General features: G+C 41.8%; 1 protein-coding gene across 1 annotated transcript in view; it reads left to right on the forward strand.

Annotated features, from left to right (window-relative positions):
- The window catches only part of MYO1E (myosin IE), a 190,671-nt gene that overhangs the window by 79,585 nt on the left and 87,879 nt on the right, over nucleotides 1-23,207 (forward strand). The window contains exons 3-4 of the mRNA XM_031452972.2: nucleotides 4,342-4,431; nucleotides 7,374-7,468. Coding sequence (XP_031308832.2) covers nucleotides 4,342-4,431; nucleotides 7,374-7,468 — 185 coding nt within the window. The remainder of the gene's footprint in view (nucleotides 1-4,341; nucleotides 4,432-7,373; nucleotides 7,469-23,207) is intronic.

The following is a 23,207-nucleotide window of genomic DNA, read 5'->3' on the forward strand; positions in this document are numbered from 1 at the left end:
GGTGGCTCCTGTGGTGGGATGGACTTGTGTCCAGGGGCTGGAGCCAGGGGCTCAAATTCCAGCTGGATCATTCTCCACACATGTAACTTCATGCAAGTCACCTGCCTCCCTGCTGCACCTCAGTGATAAATCCAGGGAGGTCAGCTACTTCAGTGTAGGTGATTTGGGGGAATTTCCTGGCCATTAAAATGTTAAAAAAAAAAAAAAAAGTTAAACCCTTAACTTTGCCTAATATGACCATTAAAAGCAAATTTACACAAGCTGCAGTACCATCACATTTCATAAAAGAAAGAATTTTAACTCTCATAGTGGGAAGGGAATCATCTAAAAATAAAGGATGGTCCTTTGTATTGAATAAACTGGGTTTTATGAAAAATTCAGGGCACTATTTCTCTTTTGGTCCTTATTGCTGCAGATCAGTAAAAGCTCATGGGTCCACAGACAAAGGCATTTGGGAACCAATCAATTCAAGATCTGTTGGGCCCCTTCTGTCTCACACATTCTATTTAATAAGATGGAATTTAGTTTATTTTTACTTCCCTTTCTTTCTTTCTTTCTTTCTTTCTTTCTTTCTTTCTTTCCTTCCTTCCTTCCTTCCTTCCTTCCTCCCTCCCTCCCTCCCTCCCTTCCTTCCTTCTTTCCTTCCTTCCTTCCTTCCTCCCTCCCTCCCTCTCTTCCTTCCTTCTTTCCTCCCTCCCTCCCTCCCTCCCTTCCTTCTTTCCTTCCTTCCTTCCTCCCTCCCTCCCTCCCTCCCTTCCTTCCTTCCTTCCTTCCTTCCTTCCTTCCTTCCTTCCTTCCTTCCTTCCTTCCTTTCTTTTTTCCAAACCATAGCCTTGTGTATCTCCATACAATTTGAAAATTAACCATGGACCACACCTTCGCACCAGCCAAAGGTTACGTGGCTAGAGACAATGATGGGAACAGCCTTTCCCAAAGGCACACCTGAATTATGCAGCAGGGAGTGGGAGTGGGTATTTGAGTTACCTGGGGAAGTGGCCCAACCCAGGGGATGGCCTGTGCTCTCACGGAGGTAGCTGAGGTGTCTGCAGACCCAGGCAGGTGGGAAAAATTTGTGTTTTCCTTTAAATTCCAAATCCAGTTCCCTTGTCTCAGTTCTTCTGATTTAGGTAATTTTGCAGCTACTGAGCATAGATAGGTGCTGCATTATCCATTTCAAACCAAACTTTATTTTTCAGGTGTCCTCCCAGATCACAGTGCCATTGAGACCCCTCCTGAGATCCCACTTCTAATCTGAGTCATTGATTCAGGGTTAGCCTGGAATATTCCAAAAAAGGTTTTTTCTTTGAGTGTCTCCTTACCAGAATTTATGTAGACTACCTAGTGAAAATCAAGACTACAAGATATCTCTTCACAGAGCAGATTATTAATGGTAAAAAAGAATGTTGGTTCCTCTAGGAGCTGTTAGGCACCCTAGTCCAGATTTATGTATTGGGTAACCAAGGTGGGTAGAGGGTTGCTTTGGTCTGGGTCCCCCAGCACCTCTTTATGCTCTGAACACAGCAATCGATTTGTCTCGGACAGGTGGCAGTCACAGCATTCCCTGTGGCGCTGGGGGAGGAGCACCGCCCTCCATGGAAAAGAGTCTATTTGCCCACGATTGTTTTTCTGTGGGGAGACAGATGTAGATATAGATATCCTCCTCTTCTGAGATGGGGATGGTCGTAGCAGTGCCCTCTATTTCTTGAACATTGAGCTTACCATAGGAATCACTATGTTTGTTTAACATGAGAATCAGAATGAGGGCCAGACCTCATTCATTTAGTGTTGATTTGGTCCCCTCCTTGTGGAAAGGATACTTAAAAAAAAAAAATCAACAAAGGAAGATGGAGTTTTGAGTACTCAAAGAATCACAGAATCTAAGTTGCAAGAGACTGTAAAACTCTACTCAAACCCCCTTCCACCCTGCATTGGATCCTCGCACTGCCAATTTAGGATGGCCAGATAAAATACAGGACGTCTGGTCAGGTTTGAATTTCTGATAAATAACAAATAATTTTTTTAGTGTAAGTATGTCCTGAACAATATTTGGCACATATATACTTATAAGGTTATTCCTTATGTATTTGAAGTTCATATTGAACTAGGTATTCTGTATTTTATTTGCTCTAACGGGTGATTCTACCAATAATAATAATATTAACAACAGCAGTACTTGCTGGCTGTAGAAAGACAGGATAGCTTGTTGGTTAAGAGTATGCACTCTGGATGCAGACTGCCCGGGTTTGAATCACAGCTCTGCCACTTACTAACTTGTGACATGACCAAGTTTTAGAATTTCTCTGTGCCTCAGTTTCCTCCTAGTAAAATAGGATTAAAATAGTGACAAGGTTGTCATTAGGAGCTTGTGCGATTAGTGCCGTGTATACATGTATGTGTTCCATCAGTGTTTGTTTTTATCATCAACACATACTGAGTCTTGGCGATAACACCATGGACACTTCTTGCCTGCTGGATAATTCTAACAAATTTATCTGTTCTAAGTTTTACCTCAAAAAAAAGAAGACCACCAATCTGTCGTTGACCTCATCTGACTCTGGCACTTGGGACTACATTTGCTCTTGGCCCTTCTCCCACGACTCTGTAGTGATTTTCAGTGATGATTCACTGCTTCTTCTGAATTTCTCTTAGTGCCAGGGACTGCCCCCAGACCAGCGCTGGGTGCATCTGAGTGTGCTATGAAAACGGGCCCCATCTTCTCTACCACTGTTTCATGTTCAACCCTTTTCAAGTCTGGAGATCTTTCTGTTTGGTGAAAAAGCAAGCAAAATTGCAACCAAATCATTTCCCATTGTCACGTTCATGTATAAATATTAATTTCTAAGTATTTTATGATCCATTCCATACTTGATTCATTTGTGTTCAGTAACATTACCAACACTGCATCTCAGAGATGTGAATTCGGGACAAGGTGTGCATCCTGAAGTGTATGAATAAAGGAAATTGCATCTACTACATACCAGACAATGTGCTAAGCACTGTGTACTGTTTATTCCATTTAATTCTCATAGCATGCCTATCAAGTAGGTCCTTTTTGCCTCATCCTCCATCACTCATAGCTTAGAGACGTGACTTGCCCAAGGTCAGTGTAGAACCGGGGGTGTAGAGTTAGGCAGTCTGACCAGATTCCCTGTGCTGCTCTGTGTGATGCTCAGGTCCGAATATATAAATATAAAAATGTCCCCACAGGGGAGGAAATCTCCATGCTTTACACTTCCAACTGCAGAATTTCTAAACATTTTGTACCAATACCATGCTGTTTTGATGACTGTAGCTCTGTAGTATTGTCTGAAGTCTGGGAGAGTTATTCCTCAAGCCTCTTTCTTTTTCTTCAGTAATGTTTTGGCAATTCTAGGTCTTTTGTAGTTCCATATAAATTTTATTATGATTTGTTCTAGTTCTGTGAAATGTGTCCTGGGTCTAAACATTTTAAAATCAGTGATTAAAGAGTCTGTGTGTGTTTTTTTTTCTGCTATTGTTACTTGCCCTTTTTTTCTTATTTTTTACTGTATTATTATTATTTTTTAAATGATTTTCTTTAACTCCACGAGGGCAGGGAGTTTGATCTGTTCTGTCTCTTTTGTTCACTGCTGTATGTCCCCGGCATCTGGAACAATGCCTGGTGTGTCGTAGACACCCAATTCAAAGTAGTTGATAGTTGAATGATAAATGGAAATATTTTATATAATAACACTTAATTTATTTGGACATATGTAACATGTTCCCTTCTGAGGGGCCTTCCTGGAATCCCCACGCAGAAGTAACACCTTCTTCCCCTAAACCTGGTCTCTGTGGTTTTGTAGTTTTCTGCTCTGAATATGACTTAGACGGTACAGCTCAGTTCCCCATAGCTTCTAAAGAGCAGGACTGTTCAGTTCATCTTATTATATCCCTCTATTTGTTAAACACGTAAATGAATTTGTTTTTAGTATACCTAAGAGATGTGAAAGCCCCAAGATAAAAGTAGCATTTGAGAACAGGAATTATAACTGCTCTTTTTCACTCCTTGGTCATTGGTTTTGTTTTGTCTTTTCCTAGCCCGTTCATGTCACCAGTCTTCACTGTGTGTGCTTTGATTCATTTAAAATAATGATTTCTTTTAGTAGCACCTTGGTAACTAAGTTCATGACTCCTCCTGGAGGAGAACAAAACCTGGGCTAAGGTGATTGCTTTTGCCTTCATTTGTAATCTTTCAGAGAACAAGCACGTGGGCTTTTCGTGGGGACAGCCGTTATGAATTCTGGATAGCATTTGGTTACTTAATTTAAAAAAACTGTGTAGCTATGAAGATTAACGATAGACCTTAACTGGGTTTGAATTCAGACATATATAGGATCTGTATTAATCTCGGTCAACCCTTTCAAGCAGATGCCATATTTTGGGGAAAAGGAAATTGAAATGTACCAAGGAGCGGTAAGTGCCATGCCACATAAATTCCTGTGGTGTTCGGGGGCTTTTATGATGCATGGGTAGTTTTTCTTGACGTTGGCAATGCATTTGCATTTTCTTATTATGAATTATTTATTGGGGAAGCTCAAGGAGGTGACACTGATTTTTAACGATGTGCTGCTCTTTAGAGTACAGCTGAAAAAGGCATGGGACTGTTAACATCGGGAGGCCATATACAACATGAGTTAAACAGGATGTAGGACTTCCAGCTTCAGGCGTCTTCCTCCTTCCACGTACTTCACAAAATTCTAAGGACTGAAAATTCAGTCATCAGTGAAAAGAAAGAAATAGGGCAACAGGAACCACTCTCTCCAAATCATGTAAGCTGTGGCTATGACTGGAACATGAAAAAGGGGTCTTTTATTACTTCATTTATTAATGTGACCCTATTCAGAGCCAGCCCTGTAGCCATTTCAGTGGTGTGATTTAAAAAAAAAAAAAAAGCCTGTAATCCTAATTAATGTATTTCACTTCATGGCTCATCGCTTCCCCAGACCTCCCCAGCTCTGCATCTTTTTCCTTCCCTCTTTCCTTTGCAGCAGAAACACAAGAGCGTGCATTAATGCTGACCCCTGGAAGACAAACAAAAGGGAGCCCACACGAATTCATCAGTTGAAGTGGAAGGCAATTTACCCAGAGCAAGAGCCCACCCCATTGTTGCCAGATGAATGGTGCTGGTAGCTGGAGCCGAAGGAGGCTGCCACGCGAAAGACCTTTGATAATGCTGCCTTTATGGGAGCCCAGCACAAGGGGAACACTGTCAGCGGAGGCTGGGCCCGGCCCCGGTGCCCTGATCAGCAGGGCCCCGGGGCAGCAGGCACGGAGCTGGCTTGGCGTCCTCAGTGACAGCCAAGGCGGGGTGGGTGGAAGTGCTGTGCGTTCGTGTTGTTTCCTTCCAGTTCTCCAAAACAGCATTGCTGCATAAATCCCCTTTCGACCTTTCCTCTTTTGAAGAGTTCTCTTTAAAGAAATGCCCTAGAATCTTGGAAAATATATTTATTTTTAACTGCTAATGGAAACCGAATGTTGTAAAATTGGTGTTCACTTAGTGCCAGGTACTGTGTTACACTTGCAAAGGTAATAAAGCAGCCCTGGGTGCTGGCTGTGTGTTACTGTCCATCCCCATTTCACAGATAAGCAAACTGGGGCTCAAAGAGGTAATGTTCTCGGATCCACTGAGTGTTGGAGCTGGGAGTTGAGGTGAGATCTCAATGAGTTTCAGAGGTTTCAGACAAGGGAAGAATCAGGTAAAGGAAATGTTTACCCTATAATTCTCATTGGTAGCTGAGAAGTACGTTGAGCCCATAGATGGGAAAACAATTTGAAAAATAAAGAGTGGCATGCAAAGGTCGACTGTAACTAGCTGAGCGGCTTTGAAGCCTTATCGAACAATAACTTGTCCACACCTTTCCCTGTGCTGCCCACAGCTTTCTCTCCACTCCATTTGCTTCCATTTTTCATCTTTTATTTCTTGCAATCCTCAATTTCTCTGTTTTCAAAGAGGGATTAAAGATAATCCTGTACAAGCAATGCTGGGCTGGAAGAGGCCCATCTAAGACTGTATCCTGAGGTCCCATCCGTGCATCCTTCCCCTTCTGACCACGAGGTGAAGGCAAGGATGACATATTATTTTTATCTCTGTATGGAATTATTCAGTCCATCTGTCCCGGGAATAGACTAGACCCTCACTGGGCAGTTTCCCTTCTGAGCCTTCTGCTCACGTATGGACAACCAGGCCCACTGGCTACTTGACTGCTTAACGTGAATGCAGGCATTGAAGCACACCCCCCCCACCCCACCCCCACCCCATTACTCGACTCTGATTTGCCGGAGTCGAGTGGTAGTTTCTGGGCCAGGCCTCTTACTCTGTAGTAAGTTGTTGCAAAATGAGGCTCAGAGCTGGACCAAGTCAGCGCTGCTTCACGTGTGCATCTTTCTCTGCCTTTTCAAATTGCTCTCCCGCCATCATCTCGGTTACCTTGTGGGATGCGGACCCTAGACATTGCCATCTCCACATAGAGATGGAGGCCAGAGCAGGGAAGGACAGTCTGAATGTCTTCTCGCTCGGGGTCTGGCTTTCTTTTCCCTCTTCTGTGTTAGACAGTCTTACATTTAAGGAATGTTCTTTCTCCAGCTTTGCCCCATTTGAAGTGTTTTTCTTTTTAGTAATTTTTGAGAGGCTGGTAAAAGTGGTGGCAAGAAATTGAAGAAAACAGGGCAGATGTTATCCGGACACAGTGCATGTATTGCCAAATTTATATTTACGCGTAGCTAAGGTATCCTGTGAGACTCAAGTGCAAATCCAATATCTTGGTGTGGTAGGATTTTTGTTTTTCCACTGAGAGGGAACAAACTGGTCAAACCTGTTTATCCCTCCTGTAAGGAACCACACCTCCTGCCGTATGGAAAATGTTACAGGTTTCTCCTTATTCATATTGTCTCACTTAATTTCCTCTGGGGTCCCCAAATCTCCAACTTGCCTCTTAGGAAAAAAAAAATTCAGAGAAATTTAGAATTAGTCTAAGTCAGATCCTCAGATCCAGGTTTTTAGTAGGCCTCTCTTAAGAACTGTTGCCCAAATGTCCTCAGAAACGTTTAGAAATGGAATGTGGTCTGCAGAGGCGTGCTGGGGTTGTCAGGGTGTGGTGTTGGAGGATCCGAAGACATGGATCATGTCTGAAGGCTGAATCACACATATGCCTACAGAAAAGTCCTTCCAAACTCCATTTTGATTGTGTTGTGTTTACCTTCTGATGACCTTGACAAGTTTATGATTCTTGTATTATGTAACCTTAAGATATATGGAATTATATCGTGTTGGACTCATTTCCAAGGCCAAGAAAAGAAATTCAGTGTGTTGCTCTATCTGATCGTGTTTTTGTTTTTGTTTTGTTTTGCTTTTCTAGGCGCAGTATGAAAACCCACCACATATCTATGCTCTTGCAGATAATATGTACAGAAACATGATAATTGACAGAGAGAACCAGTGTGTCATCATCAGGTATGGAAAAGAGCCTGAGGTCCAGGGCACGCTGGACCACGCTGTGGTTAGGATCTCGTCAAGGAGCAAAGCTTTGGCCATAGCCGCTCATTTCAGAGGCTGGTTAATGTATCTGAGTAACAAGCAGGCTGCTAGCTTGGCCTTGGTTTATTTTATAACTCCAAATTATAAAAGCTTTGAGCTTCCACGAGGTTGCTTTTTATACCCCTGTCCCTTAAAACATTAAAGTTTTAGGGCACATAAATCTAACTCTGATCATTATCAGTCCCGGAACTAAAATCATAAAACATCCCCCAAGGAGAAACTTGATTGTATTGTGGCTTTGTTGAATCAGAAATCCTTTATATTATAAGAATAATAAGCATGTGTCATTATTTTGTCAGCTGGAGTCTTTTTCTCTAGGTCCTTCTGTTTCCTTAATAATTTGATAGTTCAAGTTTGAATTACTTTGTTTTTCTTGTCATTTGCTTTTAATTTTCTGAGAGCATTACTGGTCAGCACCAGCACGAGGTGTCTGTAGCTGCATTTCTAAATTGCTTCAACCTGACCCAGCTCTAAGTCTTTGCTGGCCCTAAGGGCTTTTCCAGTTTTGTTTACTGTTATGAGCCTTTCCAAACATACTGAAAATAGAAGCATCCGTGGTCCTGTCATTTAGAGCATGACAGGTGTTAACACGTTGTCATATTTGTGTTCATGTTTTTTAGTTCTAAATTTTTTTCTTTAATTTTTGTTCTTGAAAATTTTTTATTATGGGTATTTACAAAAATACACAAAATTAGAAAGAGTGGGATAATACGCCCCTGTGTATCTGTCATCCAGCTTGCACAATGATGACTATGCAGCCAGTCCTGCTTTACCTTCTTCCTCTCCTGCCCCCACTTGGTTATTTGAGACAAATCCTAGGTAGGCAATCATTTCATTTGCCCCTCACTTAGTATGTACCTTTAGATGATCATTCTTATCACACCTGAAAAAATGAACAATTCTTTCAATGTCATCTAATATTACCAGTTTCAATTCCATGACTGTCTTATAAATTGTTTTTCATAGTTGATTTATTTTTATTTAGGTTCCAAACAAGGTACTTGGTTGTGTCTCAAGTCTTTTAATTGTTAACAACTCTCTCTTACTCTTTTTGTTTTCTTGGCATTGATTTGTTAAAGAAAAAGGTCTCTCCTGTGCAGTTTTCTGCAGTCTGGGATTAGATAATTATGCACCATGACATTGCACTGTCCTCTACATTTCCTGTAAATTGGCAGTTAGATCTAAAAGCTTGATCAAGTTCAGATTCAATTTTTTTTTTGGCAAAAATGCTCCGTCAATGATGCTATGCACTTAATGCCTATGGGTCTCTCTGTGTGTGATGTTCAGGTTACCAGTGGGTCCCTCCAGTATAAATTCTCATTTCACAATCATTGTTTAATTAATGATTGAAAAATAGTTATTTTCTATTGCTATGATTCCTTCTACATTAATTTATTAGTTGGAATTCTTTTATTTGTTTACCATAAAATATAATTTATATGGAAAATTAGATTAAAAACTTGATTTGTTGTCTTTTTCTTAACGTATTGTTGGCGTCTGCTTGCTAATATTTTGTTGAGAATTTTTGCACGTATGTTCATCAACGATACTGGCCTATAATTTTCTATTTTGATAGTGTCTTTGTCTGCTTTGGTATCAGGGTGATGATGGCTTCACAGAATGAGTTTGGGAGCATCCCCTCCTCTTCAATCTTTTGGAAGAACGTTGTCTTTATTTACTAATTTTCAAAGCAATGAGTCGATGCCCTGGCATCCTCCTGAAGTAAAATGTTTTGGTTTTCAATATCATTCTACACTAGTGGATTTTAAATACCTTGTCTGTTTAACTACGTTGTAGTCTCTTTTTTAGGCTTGAATGGTCCTATCGGTATTGGCTCTCCTTTGTCCCTTTGACACAACTCCAGTAGCCTTGGGCAGTTTCCTTGTTTTAGATGTTCCAGGTTCATCTTGTATGTTTTCTGCCAAGCCCTGGAATTGGCCATTTCATCAAAAAGCCCTGGTTCACTTTAATGGGAAATAGTATTTAGAGACCAGCAGTCTTGCCACCGAGTCCTCACTGCCATGTGTTATCAATGTTTCTTGTTCTTTTCAGAGGGCAAAGACAAGGAATATGAACTTTTTAAGAAAACAAAATGAAACATGAGTTCATACTGATAATTTCCAATTTGTGTTTAAGATTATAGGGTTTTCACTTCTTTGGCTATTATATTTGCACTCTGTTTCTCTTAAGCTATAAACCTTGGTTCCTGGTGATTAATTTGCTCTATACTCTGTATGTACATAAAAGTATAAATTATATATAAGTGGATTCTTATAAAAAACAATATATATTTTATATAGAGCATATATAATGGGATGAAGCAAATAGTAATTCTGTTACTGCTTTAAGGTAACAATACCAGCATTTTTCATAGCAAGACTGAACTCACTTTAAAACATCTTTGTTGTTCTTTTTTGTCCTTAGGAGTTACAGTCAAAATACTCGGTTTTAAAAGTCACTTAAAATAATTATTTTCCGTGTCATGAACATACCAACTGACCTACAGATAGGTTCATCTATTTCATTTTGGATTTTAGGAGTTTAAAGTTTTTCATTTTCATTTTGTTTTCTAAGTGTTTAAACTATTTACTTGGCTCCAAAGTCAAAACTATAAAACGAGAACATGGAAGTGTTTCAAGATAAATATAGACTTCGTGACATTTTACCTCTAAATATTTCCATATAATCTCTTGAATAAAAGTGTTCTCTTACTTAGCCCTAAGACCATTATCACAACTAAATAATAATAATTTAATATCATCTAAAAATAAGCAGTCTGTGTTCAGATTTCTCTAATTGTTGCAAACATGTCCTTTCTTGTCATTTTATGTCAGTCAGGGAACACTGGCTGCATTTGGCTACGTGTTTTTTTTTTAACCTGTTATCCCCTCTTTTTTGTTGTTGTTGATCAACCCAGTTTTCCTATAGACACTTTTTCGATTTGTCCAGTTGCTTCCTCACGGTCTCATTACTCTTCATTCCTTCAGTTTTCTGTAAACTGGAAGTCAGATCTCAATACTTAATCAGCTGCAGGTTAAGCCCTTTGGAAGGAACACTTGGGTGTTGATGAGTTTGGTTACTTAATTGGAATTGCTTCTGTTTGACCCCAAGTGGAGGTCACTGGCCAAGAGAGAGGTGGGAGGTGTTTACTTGACTTGAATTAAATGAGAGAGTGTAGGATGCATGCTCTGATACCTTCCCTTGCCCTGTCTCCTTCCTGCCAGGCCCCTAGTGAGATGAGGAGGAAGGGAATGGTCTTGTGGCATGAGTGTCGCTAGCCTGGAAGCTGCCTCCGTCTTCCCCAGCCCACCTCTCTCCCTCCCTCGAATCCCCTCAATCTGTCCCTGCAGGATACACGTGCCCTGGAGCAGGACACATGCCCACTTCTAAGGTCCCTCTGTCCTGCTGTTCAGGTGGCAAAGACTTGAAGGCCCTGCTGCAAGGAGCTCTGCTGCAGCGTCTGTGCTGTAATACAGGAGATGGCAGAACAGAGCGCTGCTTTGGCGTCTGACACTAACCCCCAGAGTTAGGGCCAAACTTCACACGTGCAGGGCTCAGTCCTCTGCAAGCCTGCCCTCACTTCAGACCCCAGCTGCAAGTTCAGGGGCTCCCACCACACCCTCAGTTTTCAGTAATTTCCTGGAACGACTCCCAGTACTCATGAAAGCCCTGAACTTATGGTTACAGCTTTATCATAGCAAAAGGATTGAAAGCAGAACCAGAAAAATGTAGAGACCCAAGAGCAAGGTCTGGGGAGGTCCAGGCACGAAGCTTCTGGGCATCCTCCCCCCAGGGAGCCGTGCACGGTGTTCCCTCCTTCCGGTTATGGTGTGTGGGTTGGCAGTACTCTTGCCAGCTAGAAAGTTCACCCGAGCCTCTGGTGTCCAGAGTTTCGATTTGGGCTTCGTCACATACTGCCTGCATGGCTGACCTGTGGTCTCCAGCTAACGTCTGTTGTCTTCATTTCACAGACTGCAGATCAGAACTTAGATGCTGCTTTCCAGAGCTCTTCTCATAAATCACTGTCCAGTTCCCAGAGCCCCCAGGCAAACAGAGACTCTCCTGTTGGGCAAGACATTCCAGGGCCCTGGAGCTGACCTCCTAACATCGGAGGGCAAAAGCCCGATCTCTCTTTGTGCAAATTCTTTAAACTCCCCAGGAGCTGTGGTTCCCCTGCTTTGAGAAGGGAGATTTGCTCTCTCTGGCATGCCCTGGTTCACTCTCGCCAGCTCTGCGAACCTGGGCAGCAAACCAAACCCTTGTCCAGGCCTTGGTCAGTTTCTTCATTTGTGAGAGAACTGATTGACCAGATGATCTCTGAGCTCGCTCTTGGTTTTGGGTTTGGAACTCTTTCTTCCAAATCATGCTTGAGGGATGGGTGGGCAGGGAAATGCTGTTCAGGGTACAGAGGCCCAAGTTTGCAGCTACTGACTCAGGAGAACTGGATTCTTGTTCCCTTAGGGCCGAGTCCAGTGCTGCCTGCCTGAATGCATTTGTGAACAGAAAACACATAAAACCGATTCTCCTCGGGGCTGGAAGAGAAACCTGCTCCTTGTGCTAAGGGCTTCTGCCGTAGCTGGAGAGACTAGGGATTTTTAGTATCATGTAATTAGGAAATAAAAAAATTAACTCTGGGGCTCTTTTAGACCATCAGCTTCCAATTTCCTTGGTCTAGGACCTTATCTCCATGATGAAATCCATGTTTTATTTTTATTTATTAATTTTAAAATAAATTATTAAATGAATTTATTTTTCTATCTGATTTAGTAAACATTTTATTAGATAATGTATGTACATAAGTATTTTTTGTTTAAAGCCATTTCACTTTAGAAAGGAATGTCTTTGGGGTTTACAGAACAATATGTATTTTTTGCATTTTAAATCATGACAGAAGAAGCTGAAGTGAGATCAAATACATTTATAGTAAAGAAGTATTGAAAAAGAGAATTATATTAAGGTGATGAGAAAAAAATTTTTAAGACTTTTTTAGCTGAAGTATAATTGACCTACAGCACTCAAATTCCTTTTTCACAACATAGTGATATTTCTGTACATTACAAAATGATCACCACGAAATGCACACTCTTAGATGGAATAAGGCAGTTCGTGGAAGCAACATTATCAGCTCCCTCCCAGTCTTACTCGTGTTTTCTAAAGAGGTGGATACGGCGACAGGATGGACGGGCAGCTGACTGTTTCTGAACTAGGAATCGGTGTAACAAATTGAATCTAAAAAGAAGGAATCAGGGAAGAAGACGGGCTGCTTTCTCAAGCACAGGCCTCCATCAGAGCCTTGGTCCTGAGTTTTGCAAACATGTACGGACTTGATTTGTCAAAATATGTGAAGAGGAGCAGCCTCATGGTAGACTGACTGGCCAACCAGACTCCCAGGGAGTGTGAATTAGACCCTAGTTCATGATTTTATAAGAACTCTGCCCATGGACTGCTCGGTTGATTATTTCCCTGGAGCACAGTCCAGGGGGGTCGCCAGATTACCATTAGAGGGTTGGATTCAGAGCAGAGGGATGACTGTAGTGGGTGCCGTCAGCATGCCACGGCCCCCACCCCCGTCTGGCGACAGTGACCTGAGGGGGCTACCCTGCTCATCAGCAGTGTGTTTACTTGGGGAAAACCCATCATGTCTGCTGTTTATTTTCCCACCCTGACTTAAGTAGGTCAGCCCTCTCTTGTATTAACCTACACTTCATCCCACCAGCCCATCTGGTAGGTTAAGTTCTATCAGGAGGAAGAAGCCAGGGTTTGCTTCAGGTGTTTCCCCAGGCTGCCCCAACTGCTCACTGGCAGACGGGTTGGGGAGCGTTGCTGCTCCAGATGCTAATTTCATCACCATGCCTTGCGATCACTCATTTAACTTTGCAGGGATAAATATTTCCAATTCCTGAAGTGCCCTGAAGACATCTAGCTACCCATCTAGAAATTCTCTTTCAACTGATTTATGGTGGGCCCAGGACATGAGTGTCTTTTTTCAAGGTCCCCAGCTTATACTAATTAAGAACCAAGATTCAGTCTCTTGAAGCCCTAATTCCCAGTCACCTCTTAGCTTTAGCACCCTAAGTCCAGGCAAGATGCACTCGCTGAAGGCCTGCCCTCTGCTGGGTGCTTCCCATATAGGCTACATGTATCTCTTTTCATCTGCACTCTGGGGGTCGGCATTGTCTTTTGAGGTTTCATCCAGAAAATGAAGCCTAAGAGAATTCTAGGATCCTCAAACTGGTAAATGGCACCGCCTCTATTTGAACTTAGCCCTGACTGATTTCAAACCTCATCCACTTTTCTCTGTGCTCTACCGTAAGTGACACCTCTCAAATGTCCCACATGTCAATGGAGCTGTTAATAGCTGCATATACTACGAGATGAGGTCAGGACATTCGATGTGGTTAATTATCCTGGACTTGAGCTCCTAAGGTCAAAGGCTCCCCCCACAACACAGATGCTTTTTTAAAACCTAATCCGTTATATATTGTTGGCCACAGTGCTCTCTGCAAAGCAGGAGAAGGCTAGTGATTCTGATTGTCAATTGGAGGACAGACAGTTGACACACAGATGCACTTAATGAAAGAACTTGACCTTATTGATATGTTCATCTTGATTTCTTACCGAGAAGTGAAGATGAATTTATCCACTAGATGGTCATACGTGGGCCATTTCGTTATCTTGATTGACTTGTTTTCCGGGACGTGTGTCAGGAGTTAAGGGTGGGTATTGACCCTTGCACTGCGTGCCTTCTGCTACAGAAGGCTGCGTTGGCTGAGGAAGCCCACAGGGCAGCTTTACTTTTTACCCTGCTGTTCACCCCACAGTATGTTCCTCACCAGCCATGTAGTTTTAAATGAGTTCTTCTCAACTGAAAGTTGGGGTCGTTCTTTATCAAATGGGCACACGCTCATTACATGAAGACATCAGAAAGGACTCCAATTGTGGAAACTGAGGCCTCTCTCCTAACCTAGGGGTTCACACGCTCTGGCCCATAACCTGTTTTTGTAAATAAAGTTGCATTGGAACAAAGCTACCCCAGTTGATTTCCACATCGTCTTTGGCTGCGTCTGTGCTCCGGCTGCACATCTGAGTTGTAGTGACAGAGACAACTGTATCTGGCCTCTATTTTATCAACTCCTGCCTTAAGCACAGATTCTCCCTGGGGCAGCCCCATTTACATGACATTTCTGGTACCTCGACTTTTAACAAGTTCATAATGGTTCTTTTTATTTTACCCCCAAACTTACTCCTTTACCAACGCTCTCTTCCAAACACAGTTGCCAGACGAATGCTCCTTCCCGATGGCATTATTTAGCTGATGTCCCACTCCTGCTAAGATATCTCAGTGGCTCTCCATTAACAGTAGAGTCCAGGGTCCCTCACTTAGGACCCCTCCAGCCCCACTTCCTGCCACTCCAGCCACGTCGCTCTACCCTCTTCCTCGAGTGAGCCGTGTTCCTCTCTAGCTCCCGGTCCTCACCCAGGTTGCACTCCCTCCCTGCCTGGAGTTATTTCCCCCCCACGCTGTTCTCATGTACCCCAACCCCCTGGTTTCTCCATCCTCAGTCTTTCAGTAATGTTTTATATACTCCTCATTTTCCCCACCTGCTCAGTATTATTATTCCTTTTTTCAAATTTGCATGTGCTCATTTTAAGTAGTTTTTCCATCCTTGATGACTTGAAAGTCGTGTTAGAATTCTTGGTTTCTCTGATGCATACAATACGTCTTTAGTGATAATTTTGAAGCTGAAATGCTAGCAATAAGCTGTGAGTGCTATTTGCATGTAGAAAAGGGGGAGATGAATTTGGGCTGAAACAGTCCGCAAAGGTGTCGCAGAGGTGTTGGGACTTGGCTTGAGTCTTCCCTATAGGATGTGTGGGGTGAAGAAAGCGTCGATGGCCTGACAGCCTCTGGAACCCATACTGCGTGATGGGGAGAAAATGAGGATACCAGCGTGGTTGTTAAGATTGCCATTATATGAAAATGAACATATGTATGTACGTGCATGACTGGGACACTGTGCTGTAGACCTGAAACTGACACATTGTAACTGACGGTACTTCAATAAAAAAAAAAGAAGATGGCCGTTGACAGGTGGTCCTTATAAACTACTTGAGGGCCATACCTGTGTCTTCCACTTCTGCTTCTACGTGATAGCCGCGTAGTCTTTGCGCAGCAGTGCAGGACTGGTTGATTTGGGGAGATATGGTTGATTTGGGTGATAGGTCACACAGACTAGGTGATTCTGCAGATAAACCTTCAGACCTTGGTGATGTCTCACAGGTCTCTGAGCAGAGACGTGATCCCACAGGAAGCTGGTTCACAGAGATGAGTCTATGGGTAGAAGAGAGATGGGCTCTTGAGAGGATACAGGTATCTGGTGAGCTTATGAGGGCCTGACCTGAGTTGGAAAGGCAGAGAGAAAACTGATGTATGACATTCCATAAGCCTGTGAAGGAATAAAGGAATAGGAGGTGAACATGGACTCCAGGCAGAACAGAAAAACACAACCACTGTAGGTACATTTGTATCACTGACATGATGAGCATCTGAAGACACAGGTAGCAAGTCCAGTAGATAAGCAACCCATGTCTGCCTAGCTCAGTCGTCCTCTGTGCTCCGAAACCCAGAATTCAGCTTTGTGTTTTAGAATTACATGTGTCATACCTTTGGACCTACTAGAGACACCTATGCAAATTTGTTTAATAAAATCATCATAGTGCAGAGGGGAAAGATAGCTGGCAAGTTTTTCTCGTGTTCTCTGCCATCTCTGTAGCACCAGACCGGACCTTAGCAGTGTGGCCAGAGGTGTTTCTGATGCCCTTGCCAACTGACCTCTGTGGAGACTTAACGGGGTCTTGGAGAACATTTACGTGGCAGTTTTATTGCTGCCATCAAAAGTGAATTCCTATCACTTTTGGCCTGCTTCAGCTCTTGCCATCCTATCCTGGTTAAAAAAAAATGTGATGTCAATTCGAGAATCTCATGTTTGGTGTGTTGTCTAATTTTTTTTTTTTTTTTTTTTTTTTGCTTGAAACATTGTTCAGCAGCTGTTTTTCTGAAGAGTGCGATGCTCTGTCCTGCAAAGTCTTGGTAGGCTGTATCCTGAATACGTGCTGAATAAATATTTTTAAGAACTAAATAAAGACATGTGAGGCCTTCTGAAGGCACACCAATAGGATTTGGGGGCCGACTAAATGTGAGAATTATCGTAGAGGAAAAGGAGATAGTTGTCACGATTGTACCTAAGATTTCTGAACTGTCTGTGTCACGAGACATTTTGGATTCGGAATCCCTTAGATTTGCAGTAGTAAGGATTAAAGACTAAACAATTAAAAAAAATCAGAGCACTTCTCATGTTTGGCTTGCGTATTACCTCTGCCCTCTGCCTCAGCACCTTCGAGTGTTTGGTGGACTCTCAAGCTGTCTTCCTGTCTTTGATGTATTTCAAGAGGCTTGTGTTATTACCATTGGAACTCTTCTGTTTCTGGTGGTCCACCCAGTTTCTTGTTTATCCCGGCACCAGCATCCTTTGAGGTTCCCTGTCCCTCTGGCCTGGAGTCGGGAGGCCCGGTCAGCCCGCACCCCTGACAGTGGTGTCTGTGGGACCACTGCCCTCTGGCTGTGGGTTTGAAGAACCGGACCTCAAATCTACTCTTTTCCCTCAGGGTCACTGCAAATCTTACCTACTAGCCTGTGTTGAAGAGTGTTATTTAGGAAGTCTGACTCATTAGCTAATTAATATATTATCTGTAATCATAATGTAACCCCTTTTTGAGTGCTTGCTTTGTGTCTCAGTGTCTTTTACTTGTATAATTTACACCCTAGTAAACTAGGTATTGCCCCCCTTCCTGCAGATCAGGAAACCCCCCTTTTTGTAGATCATTACCCCAGAGAGGTAATGAAACATGTTAAGTGTCTCGCATTTACAATGTGACAAAGCCATGCACCAGGCCCAGGCTGCCTGGCTCCACTTTTAAGTCTCAGTCCACTTTTCTCTGCTGCTTTGAGCCAACAGGTGGCGGGTTGCCTGGTTAATAATCTGTTACCACCCACGGTCATGTGGTGCAGTGGAAAGATCGCTGGGGTTGAGTCACAGGGTGGACTTGTTGTTCTGTTCTGTCTAAAGTGTGTGACCTCTGCATGCCTCAGTCACTTCATCTGCAAAATGGGGATTAATACCTTAAAGGAATAGAGGGAAAGCTGTTGTATGAGGAAACACATATAAACATTTTTTTTTTCAACTGCTAAGGAGTGATGTAAAATATTTGGTAGTAACTGTAAAAGGAATTACAGAGCTATTAGGTAGCTGAGCTGTGGCTCAAATGTGATCTTCAGACTGAACACTGGGTTCTTCCCACTGCATCAGGCTGGGCCAGGATGAGCATCGCCCTGGGGCCATTTTCTTGGCCGGTCGTAGGTGAAAATTTTGTCTGCCTGATAATACTAACTGATTTGGAAGAAATCACAGTTCTTGGTCTTATTCACATTTTCCTCATTATGTTAATGAATTTTTATCATTGACTCGGTCGTTTCGACATGTCTCTGTGGTTTTGTATTTTATTCCTTCAGCCGTTGCATGTACTGGAGGTTTTATTTTTCAGTGTCATCATAGGCTCTGGCAGATTGGAGCCTTCTCTCCAGCCCTGGAACCCTTCAGATGGGCAACAGAGATGCGTCCCTTCAGACTTACTTCTTCCCCACATCCAGCGGGGCTGCCAGGAAGGGCGTGGCGTGTGTGAACTGAGTCTTTGGAGAAGGCTGTCCGGAATCTGCTTTGATGTGTTTCTCATCCTCTATCCCGTCTAGTCTTGTGATCACAGTGGTGCAGGCTGTTCTTTGTTAGTTCCAACTGTGTGTGAGATAATAGGGGTTTTTGGCAGAAGCCTTACTTAAAGGGGTGTGTATGAGTAAAGCCTCAGGAGTAGCTCAAAGTTGGATGATACTGTGAACTGTGCGATTCATGGTGCTACTTTAGGAACCTCTGTTGGCTTTAATTGACCATTTAAATGTACATCTTCATCTGCAGCAGTATAGCCCAGGCTCCTGATTTAGACTGTCTCAAGTCCTTGCCTGGTGATGCTGTTCACCAGCTCTGTGTCCCTGAGCAAGTTCCGTAGCCTTTTTCATCAAATGTCGGGCATGAGAATAGAACCTACCTCACAGGGCCATTACTCAAATCAAAGGATTGATACACGGGAAGCCCTTAGAACAGTCCTTGGCGTGCCTGAATCACTCAGTGGATGCATGCTACAGTGATCACATCCGCAAAGTTTTGGTTTGCTTTCAAATTTCCTTTGGGATTGATGTTATTTCTCATCTTCCGGACTCTTTTTCAGTCACTAATATATTTATCTTTATAACTCTAGAATTAGAAGAAAAGTTTTTAAACTATCTCTGTATTTCTTTATCCTTGGTTTATACCTTTTGAAACAAGAGTCAAGTTCAATGCTAATATGTCCTTCCCTATATCAGAAAAGGATAAGCATTGGTCCCAGTGGGAATTTTCGGAGCTTCATTGTCTACCTGGTCATTCATTCTGGGCAGCAGTGCTGCCCTGTGATGCTTGCGCGCGTGCGCACCTCTCCTCACCCCCCCCTCACCTGGCTAACTTTACCCATCGTGTTGAGACTTAACTAGTATGACTTGACTTAGCTAGTGTGACTTCCTTAGGGAATCTTTTCCTGACACACACTTAGGGATCCCTAAAACTGTACCCATATTTCCACGGTAATTTTTTTTTTAAGAGAATCTTTTTTTTAATTTTTTTTTTTTTTAATTGGAGGTACTGGGGATTGAACCCAGGACCTCATGCATGCTAAGCATGTGCTCTATTACCGAGCTATTTCCCTCCCCCAACCCAGTGTTATTAAAGGGTCTGTGCCCGCTCCTCCAGGGCAGGAGACACATCTCATTCCAGCCTCCAGCCTAGCACTTGGCGCATGGAGGTGCTTAGACAATGAACGTTGGGTAAACAAACACACATACAATTTTTGTTTAAAATTTTCATCCTTTCTAAAGTGTGAACAGAGGAGAGGGAGGGGGAGCAGGACAAATTAGGAGAATGGGATTAACAGATACAAACTACTATACATAAAATAGATAAGCAACAAGGATTTACTCTGTAGCACAGGGAATTTCTACCTAATACCTTGTAATAACCTATAATGGAATATAATCTGCAAAAAACCCGAATCATTATGCTGTACAACTGAAACTAATATAATATTGAATATCAAGCATTTTAAAAGGTAATAATAAAGTACAAACAAATATAAAGTTGGAAAGGCAGTATTTCAATTATATTAACTTGGTCAGTTATAAGGGAAGAAGAGCTATTGTGGTGGGAACCAGCAGAGAGATTTTGAGACTCGAGAAGGGGAGGTGGGAGTAGATGGGTGAATCTTGCAACCATAGGAGTGGCTGGTTCACTACTTCATCTATGGGCTGTCTCCCCCCCAAAATATGACTGAAATATTTTTACATTTACTACAATCAATTGAAGTGAATTGAAAAGACTATTGATTTTTAAGTGAGGAACATTCTTCAGGCTAAGAAAAACAATTACAGTCCTCGAATCCAAGTATTAATGAATCATTGGAAATAGCTTTTCCCCCCAGAACATTCTTTCCATTTCTTTGAAATGTTAGCCTGTGTTTCCATTTGTATAACTAATGCACACAGAAACATTGCATTGTTTCCTATTTGAATTGATCTTTCCTATGAAGTCGGTCCTGACTATTTTAAATGTACTTAGCGTGTTCCCAGCCGGCTATGTGAGTGCTGGGAGTTGATTACAAATCCTTATTTCTAGGCCCTGTCCTTGGAGACTGGCATTCAGCAAGGCTGAAGACGGGCCCAAACGTAGGCATTTTTTGAAGTACTTTGATGACTCTGATGGGCTGCTGGATGGAGGGACCACTGGGGTGTTTTTCCAATCGGAAGGCGCATACACTTGCAGAGTATTTTTTGGTCCACATTAGAAGTCAAGTGAAGGCAATTAAATTAAGAAAGGCTGCCTGTAACATGAGCAGAACAAAATGCTGTGACTGCTGAGAGATGCAAAGCAGGTAATTTTAGCTGTGCTGTATAATCCGTCTGATACCTTCACATTCATTTACCTTGGATTTTAGTCCAGGGGGAGAAGCTCTTTTTCTCCCCTCATCCTGAAAGGGCCAGTATAATTATGGCTATATATACTGTAAGCCTCAGTATGTACCATTCCATCCTTGTACCATATTCTGAGCAAATTACCGGCCTCGGATCAATAAGACTTCTTTTTAAGTGTCTGTAAATTGAAACCAAGAAATGAAAATTCTGATCAGTATGCAGCCAGAACTAATTATTTTAAGTCTTCTGAAAAATATCACAGTTACCAAGAACGTGGATGTCCTATTATTGGACCTGGCATACTTATTTTAATACATGAAATGAACTACTTTCCGTTATTATTCTTTTCTCTTTTTTTTCTGCTTCCAACAGAAGACACAAATTATTTTATGTCTGATTACACTATTAACCAAAGATACAATGGGGGCATCACTATACTTTTATTTAATAAGTCTAATAGGCTTTGTTGTTTTTTCTTTTCTCTTTCACACACACATAGCTTTCTCTAAGGAATTCTAAATACAAAAGTTGTTTACTCACGATAAATATAATAATTTAAAGAAATTAATCAGTGTTGATTATCATTATGATGTCAGATCCCGCTTTTTCTGGAAATGCTGTTTTTAAAAATCTGAAATATATGTGTACTTGCCTCTCTCAAAATTTTAAACATTAAGAGAAATCACATCAAAAGAAGCAAGAATCATCCCTATACCAGCCCCCCAACAAGTCAGAAATAATTTCTTTTTCCTTGTTTCATTCCTCTTTCCATGCAGTTATTTTTGCATAGTTGTAATCATGTTACAGGTACAATGTCTTCTGCTTATGTTGCCACTTAAACTTAACTACATTGTCTTTATGTTGCCACGTAGTTTTCTGATTATTTTCCATGTCCGTGGAATATTATATTCGGTGGTTGTACCATGGTAGCCTTGGACTTTCCAGTGTTCTTGAGCGTTCACATTATTTACAACATTATACAGCGGAGTTTCATTGTTGACAAAATCTACGCTTCAAATGAGCGAGGGGGCATGTTTTGACCCTGGACTGATCTAGGTTATAAATCATCTGATGACATGGACCGTTTAAACAGATAACGTCCTCGTGAAACTGAAATATTTACTCTGCCTACTTGTGCTTGTGATTAAGCATGTCCTCTGTAAACAGTGTGACACACCATCCCAGACTCACTGGCTTTCAATTTGTTGCTGTATCTTATGTCAGTTTGGGTTCCCTATTCATGTGACCTGGGAGTCGGGAGCTGAGGACCAGGTGGGTGAATGAGTTGAATAGATGGATTCAGACCTTTAGAGGCCCTCACAGATTACGGTTCCCTCATTCTTCCCCATCATCTCTCTAATTAAACATCTAGCATCTTAGTTCAGTGAAATTCAACAAAGTTCTGAGTTTTGCTATGATGGCTGCTTTCATCCTTTTTTGTTTCATTTTGAAATATCTAACTATTTCCAAATTTATGTCAGTTTTGTTTTGGTGGTAGGGGGCCACCTGGCTTGGTTGGACCCTAAACAAGTGTTTCCTCTTTTCTTGAGTACCCAAGCAACTGGTAATAGTTCACTAGTTTGGGTATTCATAGAACAGTTGCTCTGCACCCCCAAATTTTTGATCCCCAATAACAAACAAAAATATTGTCTCATGAACTCACAGCAGCCTGAATTGTCATATTAAATTCCACCATTATTTTACATGCTACAGATTCCTTTCATCTAATTAATTCCATCATGGTAACACAAAGGCTAGCGTTAGACAAATGAGAAATCTGACTGACTCAAGCATGTTTTGAACTGAGGTCATCATCAGTCGAAGGGGATTTTGAAGGAAGAAATGGGTATTTTGAAGATGCAACTGTATGCTGTTAACAAAAGGCTTTCCCCATGCAGTAAGGCCACCAAACGGAAGTTGTCTTTATTTTTCAGGATGTGATTAATACTACCTCATCATTTAATTTTAGAACTTCTAAAATAAACTTGCTTGCATCAGTTCTGGGCATATGGTCTGAAACCTGAGAGTGCCTACTTTTTCTTTCTTTCTTTTTTTCTTTTTTCTTTTTCTTCTTTCTTTCTTTCTTTCTTTCTTTCTTTCTTTTTTTTTTTTTAAGTTTGGAAAATAATAAACCAAAAGAAGTCTCCGTGGTATCTTTTCCTTTACCAAAACCTCTGCTAATATTTTTGTGGTAGTTCTAACTGTTTTTTTTTCTTACGTGATTTTTTCTTTCTTTACCGTTTTGAAACCCTGTTTTATATGTCATTTGAATCTGATTTATTTCACTTAACATTACTTTATATGCTTTCCCCCCCATGTTTACAATCTTCATGTCAGTTGTAATCTGTACACTCTTATCGTTCTGGCGTTCTGTACTATTCCTGATCCTTTCCCCTTTATCAGGCATTTAAAATGCCCAATTGTCCTGTGCACAGTGATGATTATCAGGACCCTGGCCCACACACCACGTTAATAGTCATCATACAAGTCATGGGGGTGACCTGTCCTGTTGTGATTTAACTTTCTCACTAGTATTGTGCTTTTTTT

Source organism: Camelus dromedarius, chromosome 5 (assembly GCF_036321535.1).
Source record: "Camelus dromedarius isolate mCamDro1 chromosome 5, mCamDro1.pat, whole genome shotgun sequence".
Classification (NCBI taxonomy): Eukaryota; Metazoa; Chordata; class Mammalia; order Artiodactyla; family Camelidae; genus Camelus; species Camelus dromedarius.